Source organism: Prionailurus bengalensis, chromosome A1 (genome assembly GCF_016509475.1).
Source record: "Prionailurus bengalensis isolate Pbe53 chromosome A1, Fcat_Pben_1.1_paternal_pri, whole genome shotgun sequence".
NCBI classification, from domain to species: Eukaryota; Metazoa; Chordata; class Mammalia; order Carnivora; family Felidae; genus Prionailurus; species Prionailurus bengalensis.
Genome location: NC_057343.1, coordinates 181,750,675 through 181,765,341, shown reverse-complemented (window position 1 = coordinate 181,765,341; position 14,667 = coordinate 181,750,675). Strand labels below are relative to the sequence as shown.

General features: G+C 38.7%; 1 protein-coding gene across 15 annotated transcripts in view; it reads left to right on the top strand.

The window, feature by feature from the left end:
* TENM2 (teneurin transmembrane protein 2) overlaps positions 1-14,667 on the top strand; it is a 1,251,785-nt gene that overhangs the window by 1,222,704 nt on the left and 14,414 nt on the right. For all 15 annotated transcript variants that reach the window (XM_043596358.1, XM_043596374.1, XM_043596352.1 and 12 more), the window contains 2 exons: positions 10,934-11,230; positions 12,792-14,406. In XM_043596358.1, coding sequence (XP_043452293.1) covers positions 10,934-11,230; positions 12,792-14,406 — 1,912 coding nt within the window. The remainder of the gene's footprint in view (positions 1-10,933; positions 11,231-12,791; positions 14,407-14,667) is intronic.

The window sequence follows — 14,667 nt, the reverse complement described above, 5'->3', positions numbered from 1 at the left end:
TAGAGAGAGAGAGAACATTTCATTTAAAAAAGTACAGAATAAAAAAAAAGTACAGAATACACATCATTTTCAAGTGGACATGGAGTATTCTCCAGGATAGATCATATGTTGAGGCACAAAACAGGTCTCAATACATTCAAGAGGATTGAAATTGTATCAAGCATACCTTCCAACCACAATTGTATGAAACTAGAAATCATTTACAAGAACAAAAATGGGGGAAAACACAAAAAAATGGGGAGTAAGCAACATGTTACTCAGCAACCAGTGGGTCAATGAGGAAATGAAAAGGAAATTAAAAATACCTTGAGACAAATAAAAATGGAAACATAATTTTCCAAAATCCATGAGACACAGCAAAAGCAGTTCTAAGAGAGAAGTTTATGGCAATACAGGCCTACCTCAAGAAACAAGAAAAATTCCAAATGAACAATCTATGACTTAAAGAAGTGGGAAAAGAACAGGCACAAAAAAAAACCCAAAGTTAATAGAAGGAAGAAAATAATAAAGATCAGCACAGAAATGCAATAGAAACTTAAAAATAGTAATATCAATGAAACTAAAAACTTGTTCTTTGAAAAGATGAACAAATCAATAAACCTTTAGCCAGCCTCATTTGGAAAAAAAGAAGGCCCAAATAAAAAAGGAAATGAATGAGGAAAAGTTACATCTAACACCACAGAAATATGAAGGATAACAGAGATTACTATGAACAATTATATGCCAACAATTTGGACAACCTAGAAGAAATGAATAAGTTCCGAGAAACCCACATCCTTCCGAGACTGAACCATGAACAAATAGAAAACTTGAATAGACAGATTAGAGGTAATGAAACTGAATCCATAATCTTTTTAATGTTTATTTATTTTGGGGAGAGAGAGAGAGAAAGCGGGGGGGGGGGGGGCAGAGAGAGAGAGGGAGACAGAGGACTCAAAGCGGGCTCGGTGCTGACAGTAGAGAGAGCCTGATGCGGGTCTTGAACTTACCAACTGTGAGATCATAAGCTGAGCTGAAGTCAGATGCTTAACGGACTGAGTCACCCAGGAACCCCGAACCCATAATTTTAAACAAAAGCCAAAGTCCAGAACCAGACAGCTTCAAAGGTGAATTCACCAAAAACATTTAAAGAAGAATTAGTACCTATCCTTCTCAAAATTGAAGAGAAAGGAGTTCTTCCAAACTGAATTTATGAAGCCAACGCTACCTTGATACCAAAATCAAAGATGCCACACACACACACACATATATATATACCAAAATTTAATAATGCATATTATTATAATAAAATTAATAATGCATATTATATATATATGTGTGTGTGTGTGGTATCTTTGATTTTGGTATCACTTTGATTTTTGTATCACACACTATATATGCGTGTGTGTGTGTGTTTGTGTGTACATACACACACCAGAGTGTTTGTGTGTATGTATATATATATATATGTATATATATATATATATATATACATACACACACCACATACACACACACTATTAACATAGATGCAAAACACCTCAACAAAATATTACCAAACCAAATTCAACAATATATTAAAAGGTTCATACACCACAATCAGGTGGAATTTATTCCAAAGATGCAAGGATGGTTCAACATATGCAGACCAAGCAATGTAATACACCACATTAACAATATGAAAGATAAAAATCATGCTCATCTCAATAGAGTCAAACAAAGCACTTCAACATCCATTTACGATAAAAACTGTCAACAAAGTAAGTACAGAAGGAATGTACCTCCACATAATAAAGGTTGAATATGACAGACCCACAGCCAACATCACACTCAGTGGTGAAAAGCCAAACACTTTTCTTTTAAGATCAGGAACAAGAAAAGGATGCTAACTTTTGCCATTTTTATTCAACACAGTATTGGAAGTCCTAGCCAGAATTATTAGACAATAAAGAAAATCCAAATTGGAAAGAAAGAAGTAAATCTGTCACTATTCACAGATGTCCTAATACTATGTATAGAAAACCCTAAAGACTCCACCAAAAAAATATTAGAATAAGGGAATTCAATGAAGTTACAGGATATTAAATTACCATACAGAAATCAGTTGCATTTCTATATACTGATAACAAGGTATCAGAGAGAAATTAAGAAAACAATCCCATTTATAATTGCATCAAAAAGAATAAAATACCTAGGGATAAATTTAACCAAAGAACTGAAAGACCCACACTCTAAAAAAATGTAAATCACTGATGAAAGAAATTGGAGATGACACAAATAAATGTAAAGATATACCATGCTCATGGATTGGAAGAAGTAACATTCTTAAAATGTCCATACTACCCAATTAAATCCACAGATTCAATGCAATTCCTGTCAAAATACCAATAGCATTTTTCACATAAACAAAACAAACAATTCTAAAATTAGTGTGGAACCACAAGACCCCAAATAGCCAATGCTACCTTGAGGAAGAAGAACAAAACTAGAGGTATCACACTCCTTGATTTCAAGATATAAATACAAACCTATAGTGATCAAAACAGTATGGTACTGACACAAAAATATCAATGGAACAGGATAGAGAGCCCAGAAATAAACCCACATTTATATAGTCCATTAATCAGTGACAAAGAAGGCAAGAATATATAATGAGAAAAAGACAGTCTAATCAATAAATGGTGTTGGGAAAATTGGACAGCTACATACAAATAGTGAAACAATATAACTTTCTCACAGCATACACAAAAGAAACTCAAAATGAATTATAGACGTACATGTGAAACCTGAAACTATAAAACTCCTAAAAGAAAACATAGACAGTCACCTCGTGGACAACAGCCTTGGAAACATATGTATGTATATGCCTCCTTAGACAGGGCAAACAAAAGCAAAAATAAACTATTTGGACCACACAAAAATAAAAATCTTTTGCATAGCAAAGGAATGCAACAAAGCAAAAAAACAACCTACTGAATGGGAGAAGATATTTGCTAATGATATGGCCAAGAAGGGGTTAATATCCAGTATCTAAAATAAAGAATTTATACAACTCCAAAAAATAATAATAATCCAATTACAAAACGGGCAGAGGACTTAAATAAACATTTTTCCAAAGAAGACTACAGATGGGAAACAGACATATGAAAAGATGCTCAACATTACTAATAATCAGAGAAATGCAAATCAAAACCGCAGTCAGATATCACCAGTCAGAATGGCTAGTATCAAAAAGATAAGAAATAGCAAGTGTTGGCAAGGATGTGGAGGAGAGGGTATTCTTGTGCACTGTTGGTGGGAATGTAAATTGGTACAACCACTGTAGAAAGCAATATGGCTCTTCCTCAAAATTTTAAAAATAAAAATACTATATGATCCAGTCATTCCACTACTGAGTACTTAGCCAAAGGAAACAAAAACATGGATTCAAAAAGATACATGTGTCCCTGTATTTATTGCAGCATTGTTTACAATAGCCAAGATATAGAAGCAATAAAGATTTGATACATACCTACATACATGTATATGTGTGAGGAATATTACTCAGCCATAAAAAAGAATGAAGTCTTGCCATTTGTGACAACATGGCATTATGCTAAGTGAAATAAGCCAGACAGAGAAAGACAAATACCATATGATTTCATTTATATGTGGAATCTAAAAAACCAAACAACCAAACAGAAACAAACTCATAAATAGAAAAAAACTGGTGGTTGCCAAAGGGAAGGGATTAGGGGTAAGGGCAAACAGGTGAAGGGGATTAAGAAGTACAAACTTCCATCTATAAAATAAGTAAGTTATGGAGATGAAAAGTACAGCATATTAAATATAGTCAATAATATTGTAGTAGCATTGTATGGTGACAGTGACTACATTTATCACGGTGAGCATTGAGTAACATTTACATTTGTTGAATCACTATGTTAACACTTAAAACTAATATTATGTCAACTATACGTCAATAATAAAAATCAAAAAGTAATTTAAAAAATGAAGTGAAAGAGATGTCAGAGAAGTTTGTATCTATATAAAAGTACCATAATATTAAAGCATCCTGGAAGGACAGCAGCTACCTTGGAGAGTCTCCTGGACTTAGCCTGAATAAGAAAGAAACTTCAGTCATTTTAAGAAAAAATAAAATACCTAGGAAAAAATTTAACCAAGGAGGTGTACCAGAAAACAGGTTTTTCACCGGTACTCTGAAAATTATAAGATGGATGAAAAAATAAATAAAAATGACACAAATAAAGGAGAAGGTACTCTGTGCTCATGGATTGGAATTAATATTGTCAAATATGTCCATACTACCCAACAAAATCTATAGATTCAATGCAATCCCAGTCAAACTACCAAAATATTTTTCACAGAACTAGAGCAAAGAATCCTAAAATCTGTATGGAACCACAAAAGAAAAGCCAAAGCAATCTTGAGGAAGAACAAAGCTGTAAGCATCACAATCCTTGATTTCAAGATATACTACAAGACTCAGGTAATCCAAACAGTATGATACCATCACAAAAACAGACACATAGATTAATAGAGTAGAAGGCTTAGAGAAAAACCCACACATACATGGTCAATCAATCTACAAGGGAAACAAGAATATAAATGTGGAAAAGTCAGTCTCTTCAATAAATGATACTGGGGAAACTGGACAGCTACATGCAAAAGAATGAAACTAGACCACTGTCTTACACCATATACAAAAAAGTAAATAAAAATGGATTAAAGATTCAAAGTTGATTAAGACCTGAAATCATAAAACTCCTCAAAGAAAGCATGCAGTAATCTCTTGGACATCAGCCTTAGTAACATATTCATGCATGTGTCTCCTCAGGCAAGGGAAACAAAAGCCAAAATAAACTATTGGGACTACACCAAATAAAAATCTTTTGCACAGCAAAGGAAACCATCAACAAAATGAAAAGGCAACCTATAAATGGGAGAAGATGTTTACAAATCATACATCTGATAAAGGATTAATATCCAAAATATATCAAGAGTTTATACAACTTAATATCCAAAAGCAAGTAACTTGATTTAAAAATGGGCAAAGGATTTGGATATTTTCCCCAAAAAGACATACAAGTGGCCAAGGGCACCTGAAAATATTCTCAATATCACTAATCTTCAGGAAAATGCAACTCACAACAATGAAATATTGCTTCATGGTTGTCACATTGCCCAAAAGGCATATATAGATTTAATGCAATCTTTATCAAGATTTCAATGACATTTTTTACAGAAGTTGGAGAAAAAATCCTAAAATTTGAAACCACAAAAGACATGAATAGCCAAAGTAATCCTGAGAAAAACAAAGCAAGAGGCATACTTCCTGATTTCAAGCTATACTATAAAGTTATAGTAATTAATACAGTAGTGGTATTTTAAAAAGACCAGTGGAACAGAATTGAGAACCCAGAAATAAACCCAAGCATATACAGCCAACTAATATTTGACAAGGGAGCCAAGAATACTCAATGGAGAAAAGACAATCTCTTTAAAAAACGGTGATGGGAAAACTGGATATTCACTTATAAAAGAATGAAAGTGGACCCAAATCTTACACCACTCACAAAAATTAATTCAAAATGGATTAAAGACCTAAATGTAAGAACCAAAACTATCAAATCCCTAAAAGAAAACAAGAAAAAACTCATTGACATGGGTCTTGGCAATGATTTTTTTTTATATATACTACACCTAAAGCACAAGCAACAAAATCAAAATAAACAAACAGGACATCATCAAACTGAAAAGCTTCTACACAGCAAAAGAAACAACTAACAACACAAAAAGACAACCTAAAGAAAGGGAGAAAGTATTTACGAATTATATATCTGATAAGGGGTTAGTATCCAAAATATTTTTTTTTAAGTCCTACAAATCAATAGCAAAATTAAAATAATCCAATTTAAAAATGGGCAAAGTGGGGAGGATACCTGGCTGGCTCAGTAGAGCATGCAGCTCTTGATCTCAGAGTCATGTTTGAGCTCCACGTGGGCATAGAGATTACTTGAATCAATGAATACCTACCTACCTACCTACATACATACATACATAATAAAAATAGGCAAAGGACCTGAATAAACATTTTTTCCATAGAAGATATATGCATAGCCAAAAGGTACATGAAAAGATGCTCAACATCACTAATTGTGAGGGAAATACAAATCAAAACCACAGTAACACCTCACACCTGTTAGGACAGCCATCAAAAAGACAAGAGTAAATGCTGGCAAGGATGTGGAGAAAAGGGAACTCTTGTGCACTGTTGGTAAGACTGTAAATCGGTGCAGCCACTATGGAAAACAGTATAGAGGATCCTCAAAATTTTTAAAATAGAACTTCCACATAATCCAGCAATTCCACTTCTGGAATTCATTTCCAAAGGAAATTAAAGCTGTATGTCAGATATATATCTGTACTCCCATGTCCATTGCAGCATTACTTACAATAGCCAAGACATGGAAACAACCTGTGTGTTCATCAATAGATGGAGGGATAAAAAAGTTGTTGTATATATTTATAATGGAATATTATTCAGCCATAAAGAATGAGGAAATCCTGCCATTTGCAATGACATGGATGGTTCTTGATATTATGCTAAGTGAAATAAGTTAGAGAAAGACAAATACTGTATGATCTCATATGTGGAATCTTAAAAATAAATAAATAATGAAAACTTAGAAAGAGATCAGATTTATGGTTACCAGAGGTGGGGTGGGGGGTGGGAATTGGAGGAAGGTGGTCAAAAAGTACAGGCTTCCAGTTATAAGATAAATAAGTACTAGGGATATAATGTACAGCATGATGATCATAGTTAACACTGCTGTATGATATGCAGAAAACTGTTAAGAGAGTAAAATCCTAAGGGGTCTCATCACAAAGTGAAAAAAAAATTTTTTTAAAGAAAAATAAAAACCATTATCTGTATGAGATGACAGATATTAACTAAACTTATTTGGGAAATCATTTCATTATACACATAAGTCTATTATGCTACATAATTTAAACATATATAGTGATGTATATCAACTATATGTCAATAAAGTTAGGGGGAGGAAAATAAAGTTCAGTAAAGTTCATTTGAACCAGTGCTACAACTAAATTGCATTCCCAAGGACATGGTGGATCCCAGCTTAAAGTATCAATGGCTAATGGTTAGTAATGGCTATTACTTCTTTTTGGTTGATGCACCCAGGCCAGGGGTCAGAGCCCTTGTTAGTTCTAAGTAGTAGCAATAAACCCAAATGTTGGCAGTCAGAATTTAGGAACCCCTTTGCTGGTTTTGCCCACTATTCAGTTCCTTCTGCAGTCTTAGCACCCTCACATACTAATATAATTGTTACAATGATAGTCATGCTTGTATATACGATTTACGTGTTGTTCTCTCCTACAGCTACATGTTATAGTATATATTCATATATATACACAGATACATATACATACTATTATATATTGTTATTTATACGATTTGCCTGTTGGTCTCTCTCAGGTAGCTGAAGATAGGGACTTTTATTAATCCGACTGTATTTTAACCAAGAGTACACAACAGAATCATCCAGCCCGTATTCCCTAGGGGGCTGATTCAGCAGCTGCAGAATCAGCCCATCAGCAGTGCTTTGAGAGAGCATCACAGGTGGCTTAAAATTGCATGCCTGATAGAGAGCAGCTGGTCATTGAGGTGGTACAGCCTAGGGGTGAAGACAGCGAGCTCTGGACTGAAATCCTAGCTCCACCACTTACTATTTGTATAAGCTTGAACAGAGCACTTAAACCTATCTGTTCCTTTTATGTAAAGTGGGGATAATAGTGCTTGCCTGAGAGTGTCGTGGGTATTAAATAAGATAAAACAAGGGTAGCTCTGAGAACACACTAAGCCCATCATAAATTCTCAAAATGCATTGCTTTGTTGGTGTTGTTCATCCCTGCATTCCAGAGGAGGCACCAAGCCTGACATTAGCAGAGATTTAATGCTCAATAAATAATAAATTCACAGGGAGCTGTATGATATTAGCAAAGAGAAGAAAAAAAGAAAATTAGTAAGGAAAGAGGAGGATAGAAGGATGACCAAGGAGATGGGAAATAGAGAGGTATGGTAAGGAGTCCCCAGCAGTTGGCTCAGGAAACCCTAAAAATCCTTCCTCATTGTTGCCAAATTATTCATTCTGCCTAATAAAATGTTGGCAAGGTCTTAAACTGAAATTTTCGGGGTGCCTGGGTGGCGCAGTTGGTTAGGCGTCCGACTTCAGCCAGGTCACGATCTCGCAGTCTGTGAGTTTGAGCCCTGCGTCAGGCTCTGAGCTGATGGCGCAGAGCCTGGAGCCTGTTTCCGATTCTGTGTCTCCCTCTCTCTCTGCCCCTCCCCCGTTCATGCTCTGTCTCTCTCTGTCCCAAAAATAAATAAACGTTGAAAAAAAATTAAAAAAAAAAAACTAAAATTTTCAAACTCATAGGATTAAGAATTTTGATGGCCTTCTGCATTTGTTCCAAACAAAGCAACCCAATAAAGCCAAATTTCTTTTTCCAGAGGAATTTATCATTCTGACCCCATCTAGTGGTTTCCTTTGGATATGGTGACTCTAATTTGGGATCAAGATCCTCAATAATTCTGACTGCATTAACTTTTGGATATGTTTTTTAAAAAACCTACCACTCTCCCTTTACTTTCTTGACTGTTCTTCCCCATGGCTGCACATTTGATTGTATGAATCCTCCACTTGAAGTTGGGGGTCTCAATCCCAACAGCTCACCACCTTTATTCCTATATCCATGCTTTGATGTATTTTCTTTCCAAAATGTTCTATCTCAAGTGTTTTATCCCTTTCTCCCTGAGATGACTCCATGGAAATAGCAATGGTTTGAGGAGTCAAGTAGTCCTGGGTTCAAATCCAGCCTCCACCACTAATCTAGATTTATGACCCCTCTGAGTTCAACTGCCCATATATAAAATAATTTCTACCTATGTTGTGAGAATTAAACTGGGATAAGGTATATAAAGTACCCAGCACAGTACCTGCCAAAGTATGAGGGGCTTATCTTTGTTTAGTTCAGTCTCAACTGCTAGTAACAGGCATTAGAAATAACAAGAGCTTAAATAAGATATGGCCTTATTATTTTTTATAACATAAAAGGAGTCTAGAGGTGAGCCATTCATGGCTGGTATGGATGACCATTAAAGACACCTAGGTCAACAGGGATCTAGACTCTCTCTGAATGACCATCAGCCTTGAGACTTCCATTCTCAAAGTCACCCATATTTACATGGTGAATGCTAGAACTCCAGGGATCATAACCACATTTCACCCAGGTAAAGGAGGAGAGTGGGAAGAACAAAAGGGTGCCTGTATCATAGCTATGTCATCCTCCTTTAAGGTTCCCAGGAGACCCAGATGACAACTACCACTTACATCATGTCAGCCACCCATCTCTCCAGAGGAAGCTGTGAAATGTAGTTCTTTACCTGTGTACAATGAGGCACCCTAGAAAACAAAAGTCTGTGGTATTTTCAGGCTATAACATGGAGACTTCAGGGGCTATGCTATGCTTTACAGTTTCCTCAGCATTTCACACCTCAGGGCAAACAATGCATATATAATACATGAATCAGTATGGCTGATTAAATGTTTAAGTGGTTAAATGGATCAGGTCTGAAGACCTAAGTTCCAGACCAACCCTACCACTTCATTGTTATGTGACCTTGAGCAAGTATGTAACCTGTCTGCTTCAGGCCATTTCCTCACTTGTCAAGCGGTCTTTGTGGGCACCAACTCAGACAAGAGATGCAAATTACCTAACACAATGCCTATGTCTAGCCCTCAGCATGTGTTAAAGTTATCACCACCACCATCATCAACATCACCATCATCATTATTATTGTTAGGAGCTATTAAATTATTAGGTAAGGTAAGGAGGTACCAGATGTCTCTTACTTTTCTTTCTGCCTGTGTACATCTTCCTTTGCCTTCAGTAGTCACCCCAGGGACGTCTGGATTTGCAACCAATTATGTTGAAAGAACCTGGGCTCAGTCAGCCTCATTTTATTCACTTCCAGTTATCCAGTCCAGACTAGCTGAATCTCAAGAGTCCCTCTCCTTTGCCCCTAACCAGAGTCTAGTCACCCAGCTCTGCCTTCTGGGACAGATGCTCTTCACTGTTCAGATCAACTTCTAAATAAATATTAAATTATGTCTAGATGTGTTCCACTATTCCTTTCAAATCTAAGTAAATCAGTTCCCTTTGTTGGAATTCCCCAGCCCTGATAAGGTCTTCCACTGATATCTTGCATCCTTGACAGTGGCAAGATTTTTCTCTAGATAGAAGTAAAGAGGTTCACATAGCAATAAGCCTTCTTATTCCCAGGTCTTTGTGAAATATGGATTTCTTAGACAACCTCCCCACCCTCCTAGCTACCTTTACTTGAGTTTCAGAAGAAATCTTGGCATCTGCTCTTAAATATCATTAGCTACTCAGCTGGTGATGTGCCAAAAAAAAAAAAAAAACCAAGAGGGTTGAAAGTGTGCAAATATACATATTATCTTGCTCTCCAAGGTGGCCAGGCAGAACAGTCAGAACCCCAGTGCCCAGGGCTATTGTGTATGGCTAATTCGTGCAGTGCACATTTTTCACCATTCACACTCTCTATGACATGATGGCATTCCTTATAATTGTGTAGTACATGGCCTACATAACTGCTCAGGGCAGCCATACCCAGATTAGTCATCCCTGACCATAAGCAGCCTCATTTTGTATCCTAGTGCACCCTACAAATGTTACCATTTTCTTTGTGTACCATGATGTAAAGGAGTTTAGAAAACACTACTCTAAATAACTTCAAGGTGGGTTCTTCCTCCAACGCACACTCATTCCCTAGCCATGCCAGCCATGTCCTCCATATAAGCCAACATGCCCAGGTGTTATCTTTCATACCAAGCCCATTGTGTTTTCTTAGGTCCATGGAAGAAATCTCTTGTCCATTGATTATGACCGGAATATTCGGACAGAAAAGATCTATGATGATCACCGGAAGTTCACTCTGAGGATCATTTATGACCAGGTGGGGCGCCCATTCCTCTGGCTCCCCAGTAGTGGGTTGGCAGCAGTCAATGTCTCATACTTCTTCAATGGGCGCTTGGCTGGCCTTCAGCGTGGAGCCATGAGTGAAAGGACAGACATTGACAAGCAGGGACGAATTGTGTCCCGCATGTTTGCTGATGGGAAAGTGTGGAGCTACTCCTACCTTGATAAGGTAAGTGAAAGTGCTGCCCTCACTCAGCTGGAGCTTTCCCTTATTCACACTCCTCTTTTTAAGCTGACCTGATATGCTTTGCCATAAGACATTGAACATCTTTACTTTGACTCTACAAGGTCTCCCCTCACACTTCCATCCTCACTGGGAGGGAGGAAAATCTGAAGGAAAATGTTATTCATAGCTCATCACTATTACCAAAAGAAAAAAAGTGCTAGACACTCAGTAATGGCAAAAAGAATGGATTGTCTAATTTTATTCCCAAAAAAAACCCCAAAAAGTGCTGCGGAAGCAGACAGAATTATCCCACTGGTATCATGGCTAATCATTATTTATGAATTGGAAATGCAGTGATTCATTTATGCCTTGCCTGAAGTTAAGCTATCAGGGTAGGGAATTTTGCTTAAATCTCAAGCACACAGAGCAACATCCTCCTACTTGACCTATTGGCTGAAACAGCCAATGGATTCTCTCTACCTAATTCCCTGTGTCTGAAAGTGCCAGATTCAGGTCTTTGTGTGAGAAAGGGTCAGGTTGGAGCAGCAGTAAGAAGAGATCCCTTGGTTGAATCTACTCCTGAAACCATTGTTGCACTATATGCTAATTTGGATGTAAATTTAAAAAAAATAAAAAATAAAATCAAGGAAGGAAGGAAGGAAGGAATCCCTTGGGGGCACAAGTCAAGACTCATGAAGGCTGTCCTGGTCATCTAGTCATTAGGCGGGGGCTTGCTCAGCCTGGACCTCTCATCTGTACTCACCTTGATAGGGGTTCCATTTCTATTTCTTCCTTTCTTGCCTCGCAATTACAGTAGTCACTTGTAGACAGAGCTGTGACCCTCTCTATAAGAGTGGGGCTGTCGTCCCTTTGGTCACCCCTGAATCCTGTTCTCATTATGCCACAAAATACTAGAATGGTTGATGAGAGAAGGCAAGAATCTCCCAATTGCCTGAAGTTTGAGGCCATTTTATTCCCCCCCAAATTTGATGATTCTGGGTTATGTAATCTTCTCAGTATTTTATAAATGGAAGATATACCTTCTCTTTAGATTTAATGAGGGGTGATCAAAACATAGTATGTGTGTCATACCTGTCTCCTGCTGGGCCAATGGTAGTCATTTCTAAACAATCACAGGATTTCTTGTTTGAGCCTGGAGGCAAACTCAGTGCCTATCACCTCAGTCCTTCAAGCCCTCTCTACTCAAAGTATGGTCCAACCAACATCAGGATCACTTGATAGCTTGTTACAAAAGCAAATTCTCAGGTCAGATCCCCCCTTCTCCCCCAACAAACTACTAGATCAGAATCTGCCTTTTAACAAGATCCCTGGTTATTTCATATGCACAGTAAAGTTTGGGAAGCACTGGTCTGGGTAGTGACCATGATCCATCAGAGTTAGCATGCCCAGTGAAATCAATCTAGTCATAATCTCTGGTATAAACTTCCCCATCCTTCCATGGCTTTTGAATTACCATTTTGGGGAATGGAACAGATTCTGTCCATTTGAGTGCCTGGTCCTAAAGAACCAAATCATATGTTCCTCCCCTCTTTCCTTCCTCCAGTCTATGGTCCTCCTGCTTCAGAGTCAGCGTCAGTACATATTTGAGTATGACTCCTCCGACCGTCTCCACGCCGTCACCATGCCCAGTGTCGCCCGGCACAGCATGTCCACCCATACCTCCATTGGCTACATCCGCAACATTTATAATCCCCCTGAAAGCAATGCTTCAGTCATTTTTGACTACAGTGATGATGGCCGCATCCTCAAGACGTCCTTTTTGGGCACTGGGCGTCAGGTATTCTACAAGTATGGGAAACTCTCCAAGCTATCAGAGATTGTCTATGACAGTACTGCTGTCACTTTTGGGTATGATGAGACCACTGGTGTTTTAAAAATGGTCAGTCTCCAGAGTGGAGGTTTCTCCTGCACAATCAGGTACCGGAAGATTGGCCCACTTGTGGACAAGCAGATCTACAGGTTCTCTGAGGAAGGCATGGTCAATGCCAGGTTTGACTACACCTATCATGACAACAGCTTCCGGATTGCAAGCATCAAGCCCGTCATAAGTGAGACTCCCCTTCCTGTTGACCTCTACCGCTATGATGAAATTTCTGGCAAGGTGGAGCATTTTGGCAAGTTTGGAGTCATCTATTATGACATCAACCAGATCATCACCACTGCTGTAATGACCCTCAGCAAACACTTTGACACCCACGGGCGGATCAAGGAAGTCCAGTATGAGATGTTTCGGTCCCTTATGTACTGGATGACGGTGCAGTATGACAGTATGGGAAGGGTGATAAAGAGGGAGCTAAAACTGGGGCCCTATGCTAACACCACAAAGTATACCTATGACTATGATGGAGATGGGCAGCTCCAGAGTGTGGCTGTCAATGACCGCCCAACCTGGCGCTATAGCTATGACCTCAATGGGAACCTCCATTTGCTGAACCCGGGAAATAGTGTGCGCCTTATGCCCCTGCGCTATGATCTCCGGGATAGGATAACCAGACTCGGTGATGTGCAATACAAAATTGATGATGATGGCTATCTGTGCCAGAGAGGGGCTGACATCTTTGAGTATAACTCCAAGGGTCTCCTAACAAGAGCCTACAACAAGGCCAGTGGGTGGAGTGTCCAGTACCGCTACGATGGTGTGGGGCGGCGGGCTTCCTACAAGACCAACCTGGGCCACCACCTGCAGTATTTCTACTCTGACCTTCACAACCCAACCCGCATCACCCATGTCTATAATCACTCCAACTCAGAGATAACCTCACTCTACTATGACCTCCAAGGTCACCTCTTTGCCATGGAGAGCAGCAGTGGGGAGGAGTACTACGTTGCCTCAGATAACACAGGCACTCCTCTGGCTGTGTTCAGCATCAATGGTCTCATGATCAAACAACTGCAGTATACGGCCTATGGGGAGATTTATTATGACTCTAACCCTGACTTCCAGATGGTCATTGGCTTCCATGGTGGACTCTATGATCCCCTGACCAAGCTGGTCCACTTCACTCAGCGTGATTATGATGTGCTGGCAGGACGATGGACCTCTCCAGACTATACCATGTGGAAAAACGTGGGCAAGGAGCCAGCCCCCTTTAATTTGTATATGTTCAAGAGCAACAATCCTCTCAGCAATGAGCTGGATTTGAAGAACTACGTGACAGGTGAGGACTTTACCACCTCAGTTGGGCAGTGGCTCCCTGTGGGGTGGTTGTCCTGGTAGGTTGTCAGAACCTTCAAAAGAAGGTCTTACTTCTGATGACAGGGGAATCCTGGAGAGCTATAAACACTGGTCTGTACAGTATCTAGAACAGTCACGTGACACCAGTACAGAGCAGTCTTCAGATCTGTTTGAAGATGTCCTGACCATTTTCAAGCCCATTTAGTTGAAATAGCTTTTATAAGAGCCCTTCCTACCCCAAGAG